General features: G+C 38.1%; 2 protein-coding genes across 3 annotated transcripts; one reads left to right on the plus strand and one right to left on the minus strand.

The window, feature by feature from the left end:
* The first annotated feature begins 12,742 nt into the window (after positions 1-12,742).
* On the plus strand, positions 12,743-16,737 carry LOC147543467 (ATP synthase subunit beta, mitochondrial). Its single transcript, XM_086634972.1, has 9 exons — positions 12,743-13,244; positions 13,359-13,434; positions 13,786-13,874; positions 14,860-14,977; positions 15,060-15,163; positions 15,356-15,514; positions 15,616-15,840; positions 15,931-16,242; positions 16,353-16,737. Exons 1-9 carry the CDS (start codon positions 12,774-12,776, stop codon positions 16,464-16,466), a joined length of 1,668 nt encoding a protein of 555 aa, XP_086491098.1. The 5' UTR covers positions 12,743-12,773; the 3' UTR covers positions 16,467-16,737.
* Positions 16,738-17,284: 547 nt separating this feature from the next.
* ABCG7 (ABC-2 type transporter family protein) lies at positions 17,285-24,722 on the minus strand. Of its 2 annotated transcripts, XM_086634971.1 has the most exons (12): positions 24,198-24,722; positions 22,577-22,770; positions 22,352-22,502; positions 21,632-21,764; positions 21,094-21,295; positions 20,548-20,821; positions 20,005-20,136; positions 19,545-19,765; positions 18,500-18,712; positions 18,330-18,414; positions 17,733-18,059; positions 17,285-17,683 (listed from the first exon to the last, which is right to left on the minus strand). In XM_086634971.1, exons 1-12 carry the CDS (start codon positions 24,456-24,458, stop codon positions 17,576-17,578), a joined length of 2,301 nt encoding a protein of 766 aa, XP_086491097.1. In that variant the 5' UTR covers positions 24,459-24,722; the 3' UTR covers positions 17,285-17,575. The 2 variants fall into 2 exon arrangements, with proteins under 2 accessions (XP_086491097.1, XP_086491096.1); XM_086634970.1 differs by having other exon boundaries at positions 17,285-18,059.

The following is a 24,722-nucleotide window of genomic DNA, read 5'->3' on the forward strand; positions in this document are numbered from 1 at the left end:
GAAAGAGAGGTGAGGTGGAGAGAGAGAGAGTGACGTGGAGAGAGATGTGTGGTGGAAAGGGAAATGAGGTGGAATTAAGGTTTTATTTTTAATTTTATTTTGAAAAATATTTAAAGGAAGGGTAGCTAGGACATTTACATTAAAAAAAAGAGGCCATATTTGAATTTACAGAAAATAAGAGTCATAAAGGAAGCTGGTCACAAAGTAGGAGGCCAAATAGGAATTAACTCTTCTGATTTTAGAAAAGTATGGGTAATAGCGGTTAAAGGTTTGGGGAAGATAAGTAAGAGAAGTGATGGAAAAGAAAGAGCAAAAAGTTTGGCTAGAAGTTACGAAGGAGATGAGACCAGAAATTCCAACCATGATATTTAAGATGGAGAAATCAAAGCCCAACTAAAATTAGCTTCACACAATTTAGTTACTCAAGATGTGGACCATTTCAAGAGTGACTTCCACTCTGTTTATGGACCCATCTACCGGAAAGGGAAGACTTTCTGGGAGATAATAGTTTGGTCCAAGCTATTAACATACATGTGAAGATTGCGACTGATTTGATTGTCAAGTGGAAAAAATATCCTTTGTTGTGTTTGAAAATCCAATGTTTTGATGTTGGTGGTGCAAGATGAATGATCTTTTTTTCTTGCGACTAGTACAAAGAAAAATATTAATTTTATACTCCAAACCTATTTTGATGTGGTTAAAAAAATATTGACACTTATATTCCAAACTTATTTTAAACATCACAAAAAAGACAGATACTTGTGACTAGTTTTAATTTTAACGAAGATATCATTGTTTCAAGAAATCACGATACAAGCTGTCCATTTTTTTAAGTTTTTTCTAACTTTGTTTTTGGTTGAGATTCTCGTCTTCAACAATTATTCTTCTAGTCAACGGTTGGTAGCCCAAGTGGTTCCAAGGTGTTGACATAAACTCCAGAAATCCCTGGAGGTCCCAGGTTCGAATCCCAGAGAAGGTGGAATCTTTGGTTATTTGAATTTGGATTATTAGGGTATAAATAAGGTAGTGTAGGTTGGCTTTAGGCCATTATCTAGTTGGACTATAGGCCAGGTTATGTTTGAGCGGGCTATAGCAGGCCAAGTCATGTTAGAGTTTGAGTGGGCGGGTAGCAAGCTTATCACATCTTTGATGTATTCAATTCCAATTGTACGACAATGTAATCGGTTTCCAAAAAAAAAAAACAATTATTCTGCTATAACTTAGGCCACGATCCAAAGAAAGTGTGTGGGACCCTAATTTTTTTAGCAACAATTAAATTGACCAATTTTTTTTTTTAATTATATCAAACATCTCTGGGTAACAATAAGATTCAAAGTCTCATCTCCTTTGTGTAAAGAAATAAATGCTACAAGGCCTTTGTCCTTTAGCTCGATGGCTTTTTTTTTTTTTTTTTTTTTTTTTGTTAAAAGCGATGGCTTTTTCTTTCTTTCAGAAATCCAAAAGATCCTAGTTTTACCAACTAGATATAAATAAAATGTTAGATGTATCTAACATTTGGTTTAGTTGGAATCATTTCTCATGCCCTTGTATAAATTTTCAACCAAAAAAAAAAAATGGCCTTGTATAAATTTGATATCTCCTATAAATTTATTTTATCCCTATAGGCTATAGTATATAAATGTCACATAATGCAATCACGATTTTATAAGTATGATCCATTCGATAAAATAAAAATAAAAATAATAGGTACTATTATTGTGTGAATAAGATGAAAGGATAGGTGGGCACATCTCTATATTAAATATAAAATTTTACAAATAATATGAATAATTGTAGATGTGAACCACAAATCTCATAAATGGCAAAAAAAATTTCTTGTGAGAAAATGCCATCTCCAAACCCAGAAACGAGAACCCAATTTTATGCACACACATGAAAATCGCATGAAAAGTGCTATTCACACACAACACTTCAACCAATTTTTTTAAATTGACATATATGTTATAAACACTCGCATAGTTTCACTAAGTTTCAACGAAGTTGAACCTCACAGGAACCCTACCATGACCACCACCACCACCATTGTTACGTCTCTTTTTTATCTATACATCCAGAGATAGAAAGAGGAACAGTATCTGTGAAATAAACAATCTTGCAGTAATAATATTGGAACCGATTATAGAGTTATTGAGATTGAAAAGGTGAGTTTCTTATTATTCACAAGTTGTATATATATGGTTTACATTAGGGTTTGAATATATTACAAATATAGGAAGAAATAATTTAGGAATTTCATCTCGGATTTCTTTCCTTATGTCTTCATACGTCGGAGATTTCTTGTTTTATATCTTGATACCCCCCCCCCCCCCCCCCCCCCTCAAGTTAGAGCAGGGGAAGAAATCTGAGTCAAACCCAACTCGGAAAGAAGTCGTTGAAATTGATCAGAACCAAGAGGTTTGGTGAAGATACCATCTACTTGATCAGCAGAACGCAGATATTGAGTTCGAATGAGACCGGAGTCAACCTTTTCACGAACGAAGTGACAATCGAGCTCGATGTGCTTGGTGCGTTCATGAAAGACGGGGTTCGCAGCAATGTGTACAGCCGCTTTATTATCACAGAAAATCGGAAATGGTTCTAGAAAATAAATACAGAGATCGTGAAATATGTATTTCAACCATTGGAGCTCTGCAGTAAGCGAAGCAAGAGCACAGTATTCTGCCTCAGTAGAAGACCGAAAAACCATCGGTTGTTTCTTAAAACGCCCGACAATGGACTAGTACCAAACATGGTAAAAAGAACTAATTGTAGAAAGACGGGTAGTGGGACAACTTGCCCAATCAGAGTCAGTAAAACCTGAAAGAGTCAGAGTGCTAGTTGAAGAAAAGAGAACCCGTAATCGAGAGTACCTTTATGGTAACGTAGGACTCGAGTAGCAGCATCCATATGAACAGATCGACGGTGTTGCATGAACTAACTTAAATAGTTCACTGAAAAAGCAATGTCTGGTCGAGCGATAGTAACATAAAGAAGGCATCCTATGAGACGACGAAAAGAAGTTGGATCGTCCAAACGGGTGCCGTTAGTAGGTAGGAATTTTAAATGTTGTTCCATAGGAAAGGAACTAGGTTTGGCACTAAGGAGACCCGAATCACGTATAATATCCAAGGTGTACTTCCGTTCTATAGAACCGTCACAACGATACTTGATTTTGTAAACCCATTTACAACCAATTGGCCTCTTGCTATGAGGCAAAGGAGGCAGAGTCCAAGTATTGTTGGCCTCAGGTGCAGAGATTTCTTTAGACATGGCGTCACGCCAGATAGGAGAAGCGAAAGCGATGTTGTAAGACTTAGGTTCATCCATCGTGATGACGGTGGTGAGGAAGGCCCAATGAGGAGGACTGAAATTCTCGAAAGTGATATAATAAAGAGGGATTGGGCAAAACGCCCAAAAAGTAAAGGAATATGAGAGGACAACCCAAATCAGAAAATCAATTAGGGGCAGATCCAACATGTCAGGGTGGGGGCGGAATTTCCGAAACACCCTTCTTCTTTTCAAAATTTACGAAACTGCCAACAAAAAATTCCTAGGAAACTCGAAAATTTCTGAAAAATAATTTGACACGCATCCCATCAGACTGTGTATTTTCTTTAAATTTACAGAACTGCCACCAAAAAATTCCTGGGAAATGTGAATTTTTTTTGAAAAATATTTTGACGCACCTGACATCAAACCTTGTACTTTCCACGAATTTACAGAATTGTCATTACAAAATTTACTGTAACGCCCCAAGCCTTAGCAGTTGCCGATATTGTCCCCGCTTTAACCACCCAGGCCCAAGCCCACACGGGTACGGGGTTTTGTTCTTGGCGAAGGCACCACAAGCCCACCCAAAAGGCCTCGGTACTTACTAAGCTTGAGCATACACATATAGCCCAGTCTCTGGACACTCTTGTGAGCAATGTGGGACTAAACCTCACACCACGTTGAGTGGTGGCTAAGTGAGGACAAAATCGTTGTGGGGGGTCCACGGTGTCGCTGCGTACTCTGATGGTCGGGCGAATCGTGTGTCGTCGCCCATACCGAGGCCTTTTGGGTGGGCTTGTGGTGCCTTCGCCAAGAACAAAACCCCGTACCCGTGTGGGCTTGGGCCTGGGTGGTTAAAGCGAGGACAATATCGGCAACTGCTAAGGCTTGGGGCGTTACATTTACCAACTTGCCATTTTCGTTCTTTTTTCCATATTTATTTCTTTTTTCTTTTTTTTATTTTCTCTCACATATTTCTCTCTCCAATCTCTTTAAAGTTCTCTCTTCAATCTCAATCAATTTCGTTCTTTTTTCCAGATTTATTTCTCATCTCTTTCCAATCTCAACAAATTTCTTTGTTTTTTGTAGTTTTTCATTGATTTGTATAGGGAAATTTTCTTGTGTACCGAGAATTGTTCTGTGTACTGGCCATTTGATTATGTACTAGACATTTTTGTATTGAGAATTTTTTTGAGTACAGAGAATTTTTCTGTGTACTAGCCATTCGGCTATGTACTAGACATTTTTGTACTAGAAATTTTCCTGTGTACCGGGAATTGTTCTGTGTACTGGCCATTTGGTTCAGTACTAGACACTTTTGACCTGAGAATTTTCTTGCGTACCGGGAATTGTTCTATGTACTGACCATTTGGTTATGTACTAGACATTTTTGTACTGAGAATTTTCTTGTGTACCGGGAATTGTTCTGTGTACTAGGCATTTGGTCATGTACTAGACACTTTTGAACTAAGAATTTTTTTTGTGTACCAGGAATTGTTCTGTGTACATGAAAATTTGTTTCCAACTTTCGAAATTCTTTCACCAATTTTCCAGATTTATTTCTTTTTCTTTTTTATATTTTTAGATTTCTCTTTCTAATCTCAACAAATTTCTTGCTCTTCTAAAATATTTTTCTATTTTAGTAGATAATCTTTCAAAAAAGATAGAGAGAGCAATAATATAATTGAATGAAAGAGATGAAGAAGATAAATAAGAACATAAAACTTTTAGAGAGAGAAAGAACATAAAACTTTGATGTTTTTAGAGATTGAAAGAGATGAAGAAGATGAGTTTTAAGAGTCTAACTATTTTTGTTTAAGGATCATTCATGGCAGAAGAAACATTAAATGATAGCATTCAAGGCAAGAAGATGAGTTTATATTAAAATCACTGACTTGAAAAAGAACATGAAACCTTAAACAGAAACAGATGATCCTTTGATCTATAAATAGATGAAGAAAGGGATCAAAACAGTAAGAGTTGGAACGAAAATTCAACCAAAAATTTCATCCGAAAATGACGCCATTAATCTCTGTTTTGGTTGTAGAGAGAGAAAGATTTTGGAAGGAAATCTAATTTGAGAGATTTTTTCAAAATTTAAAAACGGAAATCAAATTTGAGAGATATTCTCCTCATTTAATGCTTCTGATTAGACCTCCTCATTTAATGCAATTTTCAATCAGTCAGATAAGTAAGGAAGGGGAGGCTGAGTTGGTATAACAACTGGACAGGGGCAAAATGGGAAGGAATAAATCGATGGAAAGGGAACTGTCAGATTTTTCTGACAATTTGGACCTAATCCTCAATTACGAACTGGGTTGGGGTTTAACCTTATTTACCCCCACTTTTTAGGGCCTCTGACTCATTTTCGGTATAATAAACTAATGGGTAAGGAGTCCGCAAAGGGTGAGACTCGGAATTTGCAAGGATGTAATCAACCAAGTAACTAGACGGGTGTTGTTCCCGAACAGGAAAATCTGAAAGAGGAGATTAGATTGGAAACACAAAGCACGAGCAACATCGAGTAAATGGAGATGCTTGCGCTCGACTACGAAAGGTCTGAATATGGCACGTGCTAGGGAGACCCCAAAAAGAAGGTCCTCAGTGAGAAATTCAGTTCCGTTATCAGAACGAAAGGTCTGAATATGGCACGTGCTAGGGAGACCCAAGTCATAGAAATTGATTTGATAGATTTTTGATATTGTTTAATTGTGAAGTTGAAGAAAGATTCAAATAAGACTTCGTTTCAGACTTAGATTGCATTAAGAAGGTCCAAGTGTAACGAGAATAATCATCAAATAAAGTGAGAAAGTAACGTTTATTTGAGAGGGATAGTACAGAAAAAGGTCCCCAAATATCAACATGTACTAATTGAAAAGGAAAAGTACTAATGGAATTACTTTTATTAAAAGGTAATTTAGATTGTTTTGCCATAGGGCAAATAGTACAATTATCCGAATGAGGAATATAAATATAATTAAAACGTTTGGAAAGGAAACGCGAACGACCTAAATTAGGATGCCCAAGGCGACGGTGCCAAACGTTGAGCGACTTATTGAATGCAAGTGCTGAAAAAGTACTACATACGATATCAGCATGTACTAATTGAAAAGGAAAAGTATTAAAGGAATTACTTTTATTAAAAGGTAATTTAGATTGTTTTGCCATAGGGCAAACAATACAATTATCCGAATGGGGAATAAAAATATAATTAAAACGTTTGGAAAGGAATCGCAAACGACCTAAACTAGGATGCCTAAGGCGACGGTGCCAAACATCGAGCGACTTATTAAATGAAAGTGCTGGTAAAGTACTACTTAAGTAATAGAAACCCCCATCTTCATCAGCCTGACCAATAAGACGGTTCGTCGAAAATGACTGAAAAACACAACGAGTGGGGTTAAAAACGACATAACAATTAAGAGATGTACTTAATTGGCTAACAAAAATCAAGTTGAATTGAAAACTTGGAATGTGGTAGACATTGTTGATGTAGATAGAGTTAAAGAAAATAACTTTACCAACATGTTGAACCAAAAAAATGCTCCCATCGGGTATTTGAACATAAAGAGAAGGGGGAACAGTTTGATAAGAAGTAAAAACACTCAATAAGGGACAAACGTGGTTAGAAGCACCACTATCAACAATCCATGAACTAGGAAGTGTTAAATTAATTTTACCTGTATGGAGTGTAGTTGCAGGAGGTGGGGAAGGTCCATGAATAAGAGACATGATTTTATCATAGTCTTCTCTAGAAATAGTTGGAGCAGGAGAAGTGCTCAAAGTAGAAGCGCTAGAAACCGCCATAGATCGCTTGGTACCTTGAGAACGATCGGGTCGACCATGGAGAATGAAGCACCGTTCAACGGGGTGACCAATTTTCTTACAATGGTCACAAACGACATTACTGTTATAAGGTCAATAGTAAGACCGTGTCGTTCACAAACTTCACAATAAGGGAGAGGTTTCTTACCCCGGTAGGAGGGATCAATAGACTGTGACTGAGAAGATTGAGTCACCTTAGCAGCGAGGGCAGAATAATCAAATTGAGCGTCAGCAGTGATGTGTTGTTGTTGTTCTTCTTGCTTAATTAAATTATACACCTGTGCAAAAGGGGGCAATGGGTCTAGAAGTAAAATACTACTCCAAACAACAGGAATTCAAGCATAGCATTACCACCACCACAAACGCAAGGGTGTGAAGGCATTATCGTGTCATGTTCATCCCAAAGGGACTTCAATTTGGAAAAATAAGAAGTAACAATCAAATTGCCCTGACGAAGTGCAGCAATATTCTTGCAGATTTGAAACATGTACGGGTTATTTGACTAAGCATAATATTCCTTCAGAAATTTCCATACCAAAAGGGCAGAAGGGCAGCGTATTCAACTCTTTGAATTTCAGGACAAATAGAGTTCTGAATCCAGGCTGAAACCATTACGTTACAACGTGTCCATGAGGGAGTTGATGCAGGGTCCTCGGGCTTAGGGAGAGAGCCATCGATAAACCCCTGTTTGTTTTTAGCAACAAGGGCCATGGTCGTGCCATGAGCCCATTGGGCATAATCATCTCTTGAAAGTGTTGGAGAGTAAAGCACGAAAGTCGGGTTATCAGATGGGTGAATGTCGTAAGCCACAGAAAAGGTCAAAGCCAAGGCATTCGTCTCCATAGAAGAGTCGTCAAAGACATTGGAGGCTGATGGAATCGCAGTTGTAGAAGTCATGACTACTATATAAAAGTCAGAAAAGGATAACAATTAATCGAGAAATAATTAATGAAAAGAAGTCATGACTGTTATATAAATGTCAGAAAAGGATAACAATTAATCGAAAACAATTAATGAAAAGAAAAGAAAAGAAGGAATGGACCGAGACTTAATGAATGTAGTAACCTAAAATTTATAGCTAAAGTCTGGAAACAATTATTGTGTTTGATAGCAATTTAGGGAAAGGAAAAAAAAAATAGAGAAAAATTTACTCCGAGAAACTCTTTCACCAAGAAACATTTTCTCCGTTGCACTTTCTATATTTTCCGTTGTTTGGTTAGTTAAGAGAAAAAAAATTAGTTTTACATTTTCTTTGCTTTCCACTGTCTTGTTTGTTAACAAAAAAATTCATCCAAATTTCATATTTTTCATTGTTTAGTGTTCATAAACGTTGAAAACGAATTTGTTTCGTTCGAAGTTATTTGTAGCACTAATGATCACTCTCAAAACACATTATTTGATGCTTTACGGGAAAAAAAAAAATTGTTCCCCAATGTGAAAGTAAATATATATAATACACCAGAGAGAAAGATAAGTGTTAGTTTTCATATATTGAAACCGTAGTATGTATTAAAGAGAAGAAACAAAATACTTAACAACCCAAACATTTTAAAAGAACAGATCAAGAACAATTTATGTGTATCTATTGTGTGTGTATATATACACTGTGCGTGTGAAGAAACATACTCCATCATGAGAGAGACTCTGATATTATTTTGAATTGAACTCGGCAAAAATTAAACCAGAACAAAAAACAGATTTCTTAAAATTACACAAAAGTTGTTAACAAATTTATGTTACCATCTTGAACAATTAAAGGATAATAAAAAACACTAAGATTGACAAACCATTGTAGATAACCGTATGAGTTGGAAAAGAACCACACGCAAAAATGAATAAGCAGGTTCATCCAACATCGACAACAATAATGGCAATTCCACTTTTTTTTTTTTTTTTTTTTTTATCTTTAACATTAAGGATTTCAATCTTCGTACTTCTTCAGTTGTATTTCACGATCGATGTCGTGCTGTCTTTATAATTGATAAAGAGGAAAAATGAAATTGTTTACAATATACTAGAGAAAAAGAAGGAACCATACTAGGGATATCATGAATCTGTATAATTTTAGAGAGAGAGAACCTCTAGATCAATGTAAGAACGAGCCGCAAGATCATTGCCGAATTGTCGATCGTCCTGGGTGTTCTTCTACTTACCATTATCATGTTTACCCACATTATTTTAGCTTCTTCTTCTTCTTCTTCAGAAATCCATTTTTGCTTCATACTCTCATTTCCCTCTCCCTTTACTCCCTTTAATCAATTGTTCATTAACTTGTTTTCAGTCATACATAATACATTGATTCAATTTTATTTTGTAGAGGGAAATAAATGGATGAAAATGAAGCCTAAGCTTTTCTAGAGAGAGAAAGAGGTAAAGATGAACTCTGCACTTGGTTGCTAGAGAGAGAGAGAGAGAGAGAGAGAGAGAGAGGGGGTAAAGCTAGAGAGTGTAAAGAGTCGGTCACTTTCTTCTTTGAACGGACAGAGAAAGTTTTACTCTTCTAAATGGAGGGTAAAGAATTCCCTCAATTTTGAGGAAAGTCTAGAAAATTAAATCACGTGATCACAAAATTTCTTTCTCCTAAAAAGACTATCAAACACAAGAAAAAATCTAATTTTAGGGAAAATGTTTCTACTTTCTCTACGAAAGTTGCGTATCAAACACAACCTTAATGGAAAAGAAAATTCAGGAAGAGAAAGCAATTAATCAGGAAACAATTAATGAATGTAGTAACCTAAGCCTATAGCTATAGGCTTTTCCAAAGTAAAAAAACAATAGGTCTTTTTTTTAAGGCAGGAAGTTAATAGCCTAAATAAGACCCCACAAATTAAAGTGGATTAGAAAGTTAAGGTTCTTGAGTCACCGTCCTTAAGGCAACAAATTGCAATGGAGGCAGAGGGCGACTCAATTGGTTGTCGGAAAGGGAGTGAGACAAAGACCAGTGAGGTCTCAAGTTACCGTCCAAGTTGGAATAGGCAATAACAGGTTTGTTTGATAGAAGACTTTGTCACTTTCTCTCTGTAAGTTGCTGTGTCTGTGTGTCAAGATTTGAAGTAGATGGTTATTTTGGTCACCGATGATCTGAAAAGACGAGAAGGAAAGTCGTCGCCTTCGTCACACGACACTAGTGATTGAAGTGCGATAGTCAATCAGACCAGCAGATGGTTTTTTTTTTTGTGTTGTTTGAATCAAGTCGGCAGATGACCAAATCAGGGCAGCAAAAGCTTGAGACAAATAGGTCTGGTGGTCTAGTGCGATAGTCAATCAGACCAGTAAGGTCTGATGCTTGTGAATGAGAGAAAAGAAGAAACAGAAAAAAAAATGTAGAAATTAAACTTTATTTGTAAAGAGAAGTGGAAAATGAATTGACCTGATCGACGTGGTAATTGTGGATGAATAAATCGATAACCAATAAATCGATGAAGATGATAAGGTGTGCAGATTAATAAGGTATGCTCGTGATACCATGTGAATAAACAATTTTGCAGTAATAATATTGGAACCGGTTATAGAGTTATTGAGATAAAAAAGGTGAGTTTCTTATTATTCACAAGTTGTATATATATGGTTTACATAAGGGTTTGAATATATTACAAATATAGAAAGAAATGATTTAGGAATTTCATCTCGGATTTCCTTCCTTATGTCTTGATACGTCGGAGATTTCTTACTTTATGTCATGATAGGGTTTGGTTAAAACGTAACCCTCGCTTGATAGTTTCAGTCAAACCCTCAATTAAGGATTTCAACAAAATTCTTGATCGAGGTTATAGTAGAGAGAGAGAGAGATAAGGGGTAGGGGTAGGGAGAACCACACACACATACATTATTCCATAAATTTCGACGAGATTGAACCTCACAAGAATCCCATCACCACCACCACCACCACCACCACCACCACCACCACCATTGTTACATCTTTCTCGTTATTTTATGTATATAAATTTAAGAGATAGAGGGAGGAGCTAGTACCTTATATTAAGGGTTTGACTGAAACGTAACCCTCATTTTATATTTCTGTCAAACCCTCAATTGAGGATTTCAACAATATTTTTGATTGAGGGTTATAGTGAAGGAGAGAGAGTGGGTGAGAGTCTAAACAATTGAAAACATTTCCGTGCTATATTGGCAAGGTATTTTTTTATGATGTTTGGCGATGCAGGCCTTACGTTGGCTAATGAATCATGATTTTTTCTTTTCGGTGCCTGGCGATGCAGGGCTTACATTGCCTAATGGATAAGGGTTTTTCCTTTCTTTTTTTGCAAGGTTGGATAAATTTGTCGATTGCCCGATCGAGCAGACTCCAAAGGTCTTTACATATAATAACATAATATCTCATTTAGTTGATCAATTTAAAGTATTCAATAGTCTAAGGTTAACCTTTTTGTAACAAAAAAAGGGGAGATTTGGGGGATGATGGTACATCGGGACCCCTGGAAAGGAGTCGTTCCTAAACCTATCTTTCGACCTTACTTCTTGGTTAGACCCCCTATCTTCTTTCCAGCTCCAAATCTCTTTGTTGCGATATTCATGTGGCAGGACTGTTGTTTCGCCCGTCATCAGGTCTCTCAACGCGTTAAGGGAACCTTCTTTTCTCAATTCGCTTATCGCTGTTGTCAGACATTCCTTGGCCGAAATCATGTATCACTCATTGGCTATGTTTTGATCGCCTCAGACCGTTCCTACCAAGTTAATTTTTGGACTTCGGGAGTGGGATGCCTCCATCAACTAGGCCCTTTATTTCTATGAATAAGAATTGATATATTTGTTTATACTATAATCTGTTTATCGCCTCCCATATCACTTCGAAACCTTTACATTTTTTTCTATGTCAAGGCGTCTATTTAGTTAGCATCTATTATTGATGTTGTATACCCATACTATTCCACCAATTCAAAAGATACACTATCCTCCGTGCTTGAGTTTCCAAGAAGAAATTTTCGTCAATAGAAACCTTAAACTTCTTACAAGTTGACGTAAATCCTCAATAACGAATTTAGTCTCTGCTCTGGCTTCTCATGACACACATAAGTGTTGGTGTGGGTGTCTTATGTATTGGCTCGGGATTTTCATGCCATGGGCAAGATGTCTCATGTGTTTGCTTAGGCGTCCCAAGCTACTACACGACCATCCCGTATGTTTGCTCGACCCCCCATGTTGTGGCTCGGACATCCCATGCCACGACCAGGATATCTTGCGCGCTTACTCGGGTGTCCCATGTCTTGATTCAGACGTCTCATGCCTCTAAGCCATCCCGTGGATTTGCTCGAACGTCTCGGGCCTCGGGTGGGCCATCGTGTGTGTTTGTTGGGGCGCCCCAAGCCGTTGATTGATGAGTGACATGTGTGTATATGAGAGACTAGATTGAAATGGTATTGTTTACGAGAAACACAAAAAAAAAAAAAGTCAATCCTAAATTTTCCACTTGGTAAGGGGCCATGAGTTAACTGCGCACCCAAACAAGTTGACTCGTTATTGTTGTCCTTCCTAAACAAGACGCTAAAAGGGTGGGGGTCCTTTTCTATTTAATCTTGGCTCCAGTCCCGCATTGCCCCGCCAGTAGATCGAAACACATACTCACTCAGATGCGGGATTTCCTTCAACCAAAACCCTAATTAAATACCCCATTTCTCAAATCCCTCTTTTCGTAGCCACATCCTGAAACAAGGAGGAAAACAATGGCTTCTCGAAAAGTTTTATCCTCTCTTCTCCGATCTTCAGCTCGCCGATCTGCATCAAAACCTTCTCTCATCAGCCCTAGATCTCCATCTCCTTTATCTCGACCTTCTCCTAAAGGTTATCTTCTCAACCGCGTCTTAGACTATGCTACCTCTGCCGCCGCTGCTCCAGCTCCATCTGCACCTCCAACGACCCCAAAAACTGGATCTAAAGGTAAGATCACTGATGAGTTTACTGGAGCAGGATCCATCGGAAGTGTTTGTCAGGTTATTGGTGCCGTCGTTGACGTTAGATTCGAAGAAGGATTGCCACCGATCTTGACCGCTCTTGAGGTTTTGGATAATTCGATCCGTTTGGTTCTTGAAGTGGCTCAGCATTTGGGAGAGAATATGGTTAGGACTATTGCTATGGACGGAACTGAAGGTCTTGTTAGAGGTCAAAGAGTCCTCAATACTGGTTCTCCCATCACTGTAATTACCTTTTCTCATTCTATTTAGGTCATTTAGGGTTATACTGATTTGGACTTGGTTGATGTCTATTGCTTGCTAATTTCTGTCTCATTGTTTTGGTTTGTTTTGCCATAGGTGCCCGTGGGTAGAGCTACCCTTGGTCGTATCATGAACGTCATTGGGGAACCTATTGATCACAGAGGAGATATCAGTAAGAAATCTTTATGCTTGGCATATTTTTGAATTAATCTAAAGCCGTTCATGAAGTTTTGCTTAGGTTATGCTTAGCTTGTTGTAACTTTTTCCGAACATTTCTACTTTTATGGGGTCTTTATAAGTTGGACAAAAAACTTTCTAATATAAAATAAATATATGTTTTACCACAAGAATCAATTTCACTTAATGTAAATGAGTTGGGAAAAACAAAAGAGAATGAATTTTTATAGTTCTATAAAAAGTACGGCCAGAAACCGATCACTAGTTGATGTATTTTCTTCCAAAATGTAGTACTCCTTGTTTTGACTGTGCATGTTTTTGACATTCTATTTATTTTCTCTAACAGAAACCGATCATTTTCTACCAATCCATCGTGAGGCCCCTGCCTTTGTGGAGCAGGCCACTGAACAACAAATCCTTGTCACTGGTATTAAGGTATCTTTTATATGTCAACATTTTATATTGATCAATTTTATATTTAATAACTCATATGTTTCCTTCAAATTTACTATTGGTATGTTCTTTCTTCCCAATCATCTTGTATGTGGGATTGTGACGCCTCAAACCTTAGCAGTTTTCCATATTGTCCCCGCTTTAGACACTCAGACCCAAGCCCAATAGGTAGGGGTTTTGTTCTTGGCGAGGCTGCACGAAGCCACCCAAAAGGCCTCGTCATATGATAAGATTAAGTGTACACCTATAGCCCCACCTCCAGACTCTCCTGAAGGCAATTTGGACAATCACAGTCCCCCTCCCTCCACGACGAGCCGCCTCGGCTCTGATACCATTTGTGACAACCCAAACCTCAAAGCATCTCCAATGCAATACTCAAGAAAAACTTTAAAAATCCGATGTGTCTAGTGTGAAAAGTGGATCCCTAAATTGTCTCTTTCCTACTTGGCCATTTAGAGATACTCTACTAGAAAGGCTTCTCCCATCCAACTCTTTGAGAAAAAAAAATCTAAAACTTATATTTTTACTATAATATAAAATAGATTGCTTTGGTGGCACTTTGATATCCTCAAGAAGACACGCTAAATTTAGAGTGTCCTCGTAAGGATCTCTATAGTAAATGCTGCCACATATTTTTAGAAATTCAGGTTGAAATTGGAGATGGTTTAAGGAAAAACGCTACAAAACCCTATGTGACACTCTAAGTTTTAGAGTTTGAGTGTTGCACTGGAGATGCTCTTAGCAGTTATCGATATTGTTTCGCTTTAGACACCCAACACCCAAGCCCAACGGCTACATGGTTTTGTTCTTGGGGAGGGCTCCACAAGCACCCAAAAGGCTTCAACACTTACTAAGCTTAAGCATACACCTATAACCTAGGGTCCGGACTCTCTCGTGAGGGATGTGGGACTATCCCAGTTGCCATGTATAAAATCTTACATGCCATGCCTTTGTTTACTATTTTCAGGTTGTGGATCTCCTTGCACCATACCAGAGAGGAGGAAAGATTGGGCTGTTTGGTGGTGCTGGTGTTGGAAAGACTGTGCTTATTATGGAACTTATTAACAATGTTGCAAAAGCTCATGGTTAGTATAAGGAAAAAAGTTAGAAACATTTTGTTAAAGTGCCTACAATTATTCTTAATTCAATTGGTCTTCTTGGTGTCAGGTGGTTTCTCTGTTTTCGCTGGTGTTGGGGAACGTACTCGAGAGGGTAACGATCTTTACAGAGAAATGATTGAGAGTGGCGTTATCAAGCTAGGAGAGAAGCAGGTATTTTTAATGCCCTTCACATTTCATATTCTTTTCCAAGTCTCCGCTACAATTTCTCATGCCTCCTTATTTTGCTGAAAAATGTGTATTTGTCTTCATCTTAATTCGGAGCAGCTAATTATATTATACATGATGGATATGCATTATCTCAGTACTCCTTTTGCTAACCATGTTGTTCTAACTGTATTTCAGAGTGAGAGCAAGTGTGCACTTGTATATGGTCAGATGAATGAACCCCCTGGTGCTCGTGCTCGTGTTGGACTTACCGGGCTTACTGTTGCTGAGCATTTCAGGGATGCCGAGGGACAAGATGTGCTTCTCTTTATTGATAACATTTTCCGTTTCACTCAGGTAAGTCTTGCTAGTTTGGGAAGTAACTCAAAGTCTCTGGTCCTTCAGTTTGTTTTATATGGTAGTTAGTAACGTCTACCCACTTTTACCTACGTTTTCAGGCCAACTCCGAGGTGTCTGCTTTGCTTGGTCGTATCCCATCTGCTGTGGGTTACCAACCAACTTTGGCTACCGATCTTGGAGGTCTACAAGAGCGTATTACTACTACTAAGAAAGGTTCAATCACATCCGTCCAAGCTATTTATGTGCCTGCTGATGACTTGACTGATCCTGCTCCCGCAACAACCTTTGCCCATCTTGACGCCACTACTGTGCTATCTCGACAGGTACTATCATTCACTCTTTATTCCAAGGAAACTAATAGTTTACTGATTGTTTGACTTGGTGACAATATTCTGATTTATGATAATGAGCAGATCTCTGAGCTTGGTATTTACCCAGCTGTGGATCCCCTAGATTCAACATCTCGTATGCTCTCACCCCACATCTTAGGAGAGGAGCACTACAACACTGCTCGTGGTGTACAGAAGGTTCTTCAAAACTACAAGAATCTTCAAGATATTATTGCCATTTTGGGAATGGATGAGCTCAGTGAAGACGACAAGTTGACAGTGGCTCGTGCACGTAAGATTCAAAGGTTCCTGAGCCAGCCTTTCCATGTCGCAGAAGTCTTCACTGGTGCCCCCGGAAAGTACGTGGAATTGAAAGAAAGCATTACCAGCTTCCAGGTAATAAAAAATTACACCCTAATCAGTTGTGACTTGAAACTGAAGAATTTTCATCATTACTTATGATGATTGACTTGGACTATGATGATTGACTTGGATTTTGTAAACAGGGAGTGTTGGATGGGAAATATGATGATCTATCCGAGCAATCGTTTTACATGGTTGGAGGAATTGAAGAGGTGATGGCCAAGGCTGAGAAGATTGCCAAGGAGTCGGCTGCTTAATCAAATCCCGTATCTATGTTTTTCTACCCAGTCAATTCGCTCCTGACTTCTGCCAGGATTTGCAGTTCTTTTTTTGAGATCAACTTTGTCATTAGCCCCTTTCATTTTCCTTTTCTCTATTTATAGTTTTTCGGCTTTTGTTTTTGTTGGTGTATTCTGGTATCAGCTAGAAGAAACAAACCAGTTTTCATGTGGAATCTGCTCTGCTTCAGACCACTTTCAACTTCTGTTCAAAAGATTAATAAGAAAAAGGAAGTGCAAAACTTGATTATTCCGATTGCCCTTTCTCCTTTTGTTTCTCTTCCAAATCTTGTATTTCAATCCGGTATAGTTTGATTCAAGAGGGCAGGAGAATATTCTGTACCTCTGAAATGTACATGCTTATACCTAATTTTGCTCATCTTTTTTTTTTTTGTTGAACTAGTTTATTGCTCATCTTCTTGGATTATGAACTTGGAGAGTTTCTAATTGCCTCCGAGTGATGCTTGGACTCCAACTGATTCAAGCAAAGAGATGGTTCAGTTGAGAATTAGGCGGACTTTAAAGGTCTCTTCGATCAATGTCTTAATCCTTGTGGAGAGATCTGCCAACAAGAGTTACCGCTATAACCCCGATGATCTCTACTCAGCCATGTCGGGTCAGGATCTTCCTTGGCAATAGACTGCATTAGGTGTGTGTTCGTTGATCTGTACTTAAAAATAAACTGAACGTTTAACTATGGCTCAACAAGGCTAGAGGCACTATTACAGTGCATAACTCTCAGCTTTCACCACTTGGAAAACTAGTATGTAGAAGTACAACGGCCGTGCAAACAATTATAAAGTACAACGATACGAGCATTACACGAACTCAAAACATGTGTTTTCTTCTTATTACAGAAACATTCTAAAACTAATCTTCTATAACATGAAATATCGGGTTTGGAAATCTGTGCGACAAAATCCATCCCCTGGCGGAGGTTTAGTCCACAGAGCCATAATAAAAACTCATGATCAGCATTTATTCTAATAACAATCATGCACCCCGTACTTCTCTTTTTTCAGTTGCAACAAGCATCTACTCGTAGTTCAAAAGAGTTCACACTTCGCTTAAACTAATTTACAGTCCTTCTATAATGAAAGGTTGGATTTGATCAAGGGGAGGAGACTCCAACTGCTGGGTAGGTTCAACTTGGTCCGATGTAGGAGGATCAACTTGGTCCAATACAGGAGGATCAACTTGGTCCGACGCGGGAGGATCAACTTGGTCCGACGCGGGAGGATCAACTTGGTCCGACGCGGGAGGATCAACTTGGTCCGACGCGGGAGGATCAACTTGGTCCGATGCAGGAGGATCAACTTGGTCCGATGCGGGAGGATCAACTTGGTCCGATGCAGGAGGATCAACTTGGTTGATACTGCCCATATAAGTTGCAGGTTCAATCTCTTGGTATTCATGGAGTTGGTCAGTAGGAGGTGGTAGAAGCTGTTGATATTTGGGCTTATTTTTCTGAAGGAGAAGGTAAGTGGTCCAATACCAAAATAACAGTATCCTACCCTGTGCCATCACCGTATCTCTAATCCGGCTACCTCCAAATGAGAGCCTCTCTAGCACCTGCCACAAAATCCAAGGGTTGTGAGAAGACGAAGATAACATTAATATTTTACTAGAATTCATCAATGCATACTAGATTCCAAGTTCAAACTTTTATTGGGGTTTCACCATAACCATTTAAAAGTTTTCTTCGTGAAATTCTTAATATATTAGTGAATACTGGGAAATTAATATATCAAAAGAATTACAATTGATGATTCCTGTTTGCCGAGATTCTAGGGATTCAATTTGTTAAGGATCAAATGAAAAAGTTGGATGAGCTCTTTTTACCTGCTCTCCTGTTTGAACATCAGTGGGGTTTTTATGATCAAATTGTAGGTCGCCGAACTCATTTATGCAAAGCCCTTGAAAGGCCCTGGAAACAAAGAAAATAAGAAAAAGAATTAGAATATTCTTGCTGTAGGATATTCTTATAGAGAAACTTGACGAATATTACTTACCATCGTATCAGAGAAACTCGGGGAATCCAACGAAATATCATTGGAGTGTTGTCAGAATTAACATAATAGCCTCCAAATACAATAAAGACAGTCATAAGAGATGGCCCCAAGGCTAGTGCTGCTTCAGGTGTTGGAGCCATGGCTCCAACAGTAAGACCCATTGCGGATGCAGCAAATGACTCCACTGTCACAAGTCCGCAAAATGTCCCAAACCTGAAATTTAAGAATTTCAGCTGAAGCAGAAGAAAACCAAGAAAACAAGTTGTCGTCTACATTTATCGACATCTAAAGCTTATAATTAGTTTTTTTTGTATGAATCTCTTTCGACCGAAGACATCAGGTGCACATTCATGAAATACTTGCTAAAGCTGAAGATTGATAAGATCATTGCTGATGTGAACTAACTTTTATTTTCTATGATCCCTAATTGCTGTGGAGAGGAGTTGTGAACCTACGAGAAGAGGGACTTTTGTCCTACTTATAAAATACCTGTAAGAAAAAAAGGAATGGTCTTCGAAGGTAACATTTATATTTGGATAAAATCAAGAAGGTAGAGAGAAATTTTTGTGATAAACTGTATAGTTTTACTCAAGTAAACCATCATAGAAGTTTCAGTCAACATCTTTACATCAAATTGGAATCTAGAGTGTTGGTTTTGAGGATGTTGGGCATGAGTTTAAAGGACGCAGTCCCAAAAGGTGGTCTCAAACAATCATCTAGTGAGTGGTATTTATAAATTTGATGCTTCCACTTGGGAACCCATCACCATTGACAGCATCAATTGTGAAAGCCGCTCATAATTGTCTTCTTCTTAATCATATTTATCTGAAATTCTAAACTTGTACCTAATTCAGTTTTTATACTGTTGATTCTTAACAGATCTCAGTTAGAAAACTCTTGCTTGTCAATTTTAGGCGGTGCATACTGCTAGAATTACAAGAAGAATCGGATATGCATATTACCATATCGCAATTGCAAACATTATAAAATAGAAGTTTTGAATCAAAGAATGAAAGTGATTGCTGCAGAAAAATGGGAGACTCACCTGGACAGAGTTGGATGTAAACGAGCCATTGGATATAGAACTGCACCAAACATCAAAGGAAATGCTGCTCCAATAGGGATTTCAGCCAACAGTTTAGAAAGCAGATAGGGTCCTAACGTGTAAGACCCCTTAGCACGCTCTCTATCTACAATTACGCGCTCCCTCGGAAACAAAGTCAAAGTCTTCGTAAGAGCAGCCATTGCTGTGTTTATTGCAGCGACCTTAAAAAAGAAGAATTTGATATAATTCTATCTTGAATATGATGATAAAGCATGGTGAAGTGAACTACGTTAAATATCATTGAGAATTAGTTACAAGGAAAAACAGAAAGAGAGAACCAAGAAAAGATCAGCTGCATTAACTTTTTTGTGATTTAATACGTCTCCGGAAAAATATTTTGCAGCATATTAACCTTAAAGACAAGGATTATATTATTATATTGTTATACCATTAGTCATACCTGAAGTAAACCCATTCTGTCCTGTATAGATGTCTGGGACCTTCCCATTCTCCAAAAAACCGACCCAAATATTATAGCTGATGCAACAGAAACTCTTGAGCGAACTTTGTTCGTAGGACCATCACGAGAAGCCTGAGGGCTAAAAACAATTAGTTTTAAGAAAAGCTTGAATAAAAGATGATTGTACAGACAGATAGCCACGCCAACATTAACTAATCAATTGTTCCTAACATGTAATGGGGTACATCACCATATAATGGGATACATGTACAGACAGATATACTAGTTTACGCGTGAATTTCAATTGAAATGCCTAAGCACTCAAATATGTGGAGTCATAATTTTTCCATGAGGAGTTATTTTCCATGATTAGCACTATTTAACCAGTCTGAATGCATTAGCACGTTTTTTAATAGAAAATTTAAAGACCACGAATGGAATTCTCAAAGAAATTCATCTGAAGGCATTAACACATTGTAACAATTGAAGAAGAAACACGCCTTGTAGTTGGAAATGTGATTGACAATGAAAAAGAGAAATAACCTGCATCCATGCTCGTTTCAGGAGCAGACGGAACTGCCTCAACCAACCACCTTTTCTCTTTATAGAGTTCTTGTTTGACTTTGTAATTGTTTTAGAGACCTCCGTTTTGACAAGTGGAGTTGCATAAAGGATAGTTGATGTGTTCCGAGTGAATGCCTCAACAAGGCCATCTATCCTCTTCTGAGAAGACGAAACACTTTCAGTGGAACTGAAGTCAATGGATATGAGATCCGCCAAAAATTCTGCCGGATTCACAAAATCTGGGCATTGATATCTATTTCGACAACCATCAACTCATTGTTAGTGCTTCCCAAGATTGAAAAATTGACTATATTGAAGATCATTTAATAGTTACAAACTTCATATAAATGATGACACCGTTAATTTTGCTAAATACTGAATTTTAGAAACAGCACTTGCTGATGCTAATTTAGCTAAAATGAGTATGATGAAGGAAGAGGAAATGACACTAGGAAGATGAAACTGAGTATACAAAAGGAAGAGAGCTTTAGTGCAGTACAATTAAAATAGAGTTTAGCTACCAACCCAAGTTTTGAGAAGTACGATAGCGGTTCGTTGTGTGCAGGTCCAGCATAAACGACTGCACCATTTGCTAGCAATAAGATATCATCAAACTTCTTGTAAACGGAACCTCTAGGCTGGTGTATCGAGCAAATCACAGTATGCCCATCCCTTGCAAGTTGCGACAGTGTCTCCATTACTTTCTCTGCCTGGAATGCATCAAGTCCTGGATATTCCACAAACTTTTTAAACCATACATTGAGTGGATAATTTTTTGTCCTTGTACATATTCTTCCATTGTTTTTATTTCGCTTATGACCATGGTACTGAATGTAAATATTTGGGCTTTATGAATTCTAAACCTTCCAATATTCTTTTGCATCAGATGGATCCTACAATTTCCTTAGTCAATGTTAGAAATGCAAAAGAGCGTAAGAGGCTTATGCCCTAAGCTAGGGGCAGTAGCTTCTTTACTACCTGATCTGATTTTTTGTTTCTTTTCTCTAGTAGACGGAACAAATCAAAGGGATATTGAACCTAGATATGTAAATAAAATGCATACCAGTTGTTGGTTCATCAGCAAATACAACAGAGGGGCTCGCAATAAGTTCGCATGCAAGGGATAAACGTTTTTTTTCACCTCCACTAACTCCACGGACTTTTGCATCACCAACACTGGAATCAGCACAACTGCCCTTTAAAGGAGAGTAAAGGCAACAACCAAAAGAACAACATAATTAGTTTGGATACGTCATAAAAGGTGGATGGCCCAGTCAAATAACTGTAAACAAATTAAAATAAAATACGATAACAATGGCTGGAACTACCTACTTCACTGTGTATGATAGCCTAATAGATTAGTGCCATTAACAGAACACTGGGCGCGTGAGAATGGAAATGGACTACGAGAAATAGCACTCAGAGATTGCATTTTGCGAAGGTAATATTACCAGAGATTGATTTCCAGGCATAATATGATCACCCTCTTTGAAAAAATGTCCGAAGAGGGTAACCGCAAAGCCAAGGGTAGGTGTGTTTGTGGTTCATTCCCCCAAAGGATTCCTGGCTACAGTCACGTGCCAAACACGCTTTAAAGGTTGAACCGAATAGGGGGCAATTACTGTTATCGCACAACTTGGTTTTAGGCTACAAATGATTCTTCTAATCTTGTAATTGGAGGCAAAAAGAACAAGAGTACAATTTACTGGCAAAGGAAATAACCATAATGGCGAAGTAAAAAATTAAAGAAGAGTTAGGCTACAAAGTATAAGGCAACTTTTACCAGGCCCAAGCGAAAGAGAAGACCGTTCACATAATCATCTCTCTCTTCTGCAGAAAGTATGTCCGAGAGCTGGAGTTCAGCAGCAAGAGATAGTGTTTCCCTCACAGTCAGCTGAGAGAAGAAAAGGTCATCCTGTCTCACATAAGCAAATCTGCCAGCCATTGAAACAAGAAGTAAACAACAAGAACAACAACAACAATAACAAAAAATGAGATAAAGATTTACTTAAAAGCTTTTCTTGAGAAAGGTTTCCCATTGAGTTGGAGAATGCCGGACAAATGCAACCGGGAGGGAGTAGCAGCGAGCTGTCCGGCTAGAACATTTAGGAGGGTGGTTTTACCAGACCCAGATGAGCCCATTATAGCTAGTAGTCTTCCAGATTTTGCTTCTCCACTTAGATTTTTCAGCAGGAACCTCACCTGCATTATGTTTGCCAAACTTCAAAAGCTTAGTGTAAAATTGAGTTGACAGTGACAACGAATAAACCCTCCAAATGTAAACGACATCATGTTTCAATGTACAAGAATCAAGACTTCTAATGTTTTGTCTTCATATTGAAGATTAGAGAAGAAGATAAATTCGATTCGCAAGAGTTTATTCACAATATGTTACAAAACAAACCCACAAAATGTGAAATATAGTGAACTTGAAATGCCAAAACGCAGAATGTTGCACATTGACTGATAGCTAAGTTGGTTGTGCACTTGTCTCAAACAACTAGAGGTCGCGGGGTCAGAGTCTTGAGGTTGTAGTTTACCCTCTTGAAGTCAAATTATTCCATGTATGGTGTAAATAAAGTAAAGAGTGGTTTTGATGGCCTAAAGGCCTCTTAGGTAGTAGTTTGATGGCTAATAAGGACCAAGTTATGGAAATTCATGTGCTTCTTCAGTTCTCATGTTGAATCCTCATGACATAATCAATGCCATTTGTTATAATGACTCTTGGAGTCCATGTCAAAGAAAAAGGGAAACTAAACGAAAAAGTCGTACTACATCTTTACAAATGTATTGTTATCAAATTTTAATTTGAAACTCAAATTTGATAACTCATCTACTAATGTACACCATCAATGTAACCTAAGCGAAACTCATATCTCGATTACCAACCCATTCAGTGTGATGATCATACACATTTAATGTTTTGATGGATCCATTTAAGAAACTAAGCAACCAATTGATGTAGAGGAATTGACCGAAAATACATAGAAGAAATCGATTCGGCCAAAAATAAAGGCGAGCGCCTGAAATGACCAAAAACTAAGCTACGGCTGTCGGAATTGGACGAAATTTTGGGCGTTGGTGCGAAATAACATTCGACACATTCGTTGTCGCTAACACCACAATCAGGCCACTTTGGTTGTCGAATTCCATCGTTTAGGTCCTCAAAACGGACTTTTAGTAGTTTTTTTCTTACCATTTTTAGTAAGTTTTCCTTTAGAAAGTTTTCTTTCGGTAGTTTTCTATCTCTTTGAGATCAATGCAATTATTTGTTCAACAGTTTTTCTTTCGAAATTGATTAGTTTTTCATTCAATTTTATCAATAAAATTCAGGTATTTGTTTTACTCTTTGTGAGTTACGAGTTTTCTAAGTTTTAGACACACATCTAAGGTTTTTCTGAGTTTTCCGCTGCGTCACCAATCATCAAACCAAAACCACCCATGCCTCTAAGTTCTAACCCTATCTATCTCCCCAACAAGATAATAAACAAAGAAGAATTTCACCTCTAAACATCACAACATATTTACTAAATTACTATAGTTTCTATCTAATCAGACAACTCGGTATTTGATCTTTGAAATGAAACAACTAATTGAAATAACTCAGTGTTAATGATAGAGATAATTACTGTTTTTCCAGAATTGTCAAAGAGAGAACATGTGAGATTGCTCCACTGAATTGTCACCGGAACAACTTTCCCAGGGATTGGGATTCCTTCTTCATCATGGGTTTCGTCTTCATCTCCTGCTGCCTCATTTTCAGGTAAAATTGCCGGACCTGGGCCAGAGAAGAAACGAAGAAGAAGAGCTGCAGCCATGGCTGCCAGAACCTGACCCACAGGATTCCCTCTAATGTCAAGACCCATTTTCTTCCCACCAATGCCCACCATTTCTTCCGTCTCTCTCTCTCTCTCTCTCTCTTCTCTCTCTCTCTCTCTCTCTCTGTATCTCGACGGAGTGAAGATAAGTTAGTCGGAGTGAAAGAAAACAAGTGATGATATCTTCAAGACTTCAAGCAAAGCTCTAAGTCCTGCCTGAACTCTTATTAACGACTAAAAGGGATAGATAGGGTTAAATTTCAATGTGGCCCGCATTTTGTGATCAAGTTGCCATTTTCGGTTTATCTTTTGACCAACTTCAAAACTAACCCTCCT

The sequence above is a fragment of the Eschscholzia californica genome, unplaced genomic scaffold (genome assembly GCF_041429995.1).
Source record: "Eschscholzia californica isolate CP2 unplaced genomic scaffold, dmEscCali1.0.p SCAF_4, whole genome shotgun sequence".
Lineage (NCBI taxonomy): Eukaryota > Viridiplantae > Streptophyta > Magnoliopsida > Ranunculales > Papaveraceae > Eschscholzia > Eschscholzia californica.

What these genes read in the sequence shown, in the direction of transcription:
- LOC147543467 (XM_086634972.1), top strand. Translation starts at nt 12,774, where the DNA reads ATGGCTTCTCGAAAAGTTTTATCCTCTCTTCTCCGATCTTCAGCTCGC. An exon ending in ATACTGGTTCTCCCATCACT is followed by an intron (nt 13,245 to 13,358) that starts GTAATTACCTTT and finishes GTTTTGCCATAG; the next exon opens with GTGCCCGTGGGTAGAGCTAC. An exon ending in AAAGCATTACCAGCTTCCAG is followed by an intron (nt 16,243 to 16,352) that starts GTAATAAAAAAT and finishes TTTTGTAAACAG; the next exon opens with GGAGTGTTGGATGGGAAATA.
- ABCG7 (XM_086634970.1), bottom strand. Translation starts at nt 24,458, where the DNA reads ATGGTGGGCATTGGTGGGAAGAAAATGGGTCTTGACATTAGAGGGAAT. An exon ending in TTCTCAAGAAAAGCTTTTAA is followed by an intron (nt 22,503 to 22,576) that starts GTAAATCTTTAT and finishes AATGGCTGGCAG; the next exon opens with ATTTGCTTATGTGAGACAGG. An exon ending in TCGTACTTCTCAAAACTTGG is followed by an intron (nt 20,822 to 21,093) that starts GTTGGTAGCTAA and finishes TTGTCGAAATAG; the next exon opens with ATATCAATGCCCAGATTTTG.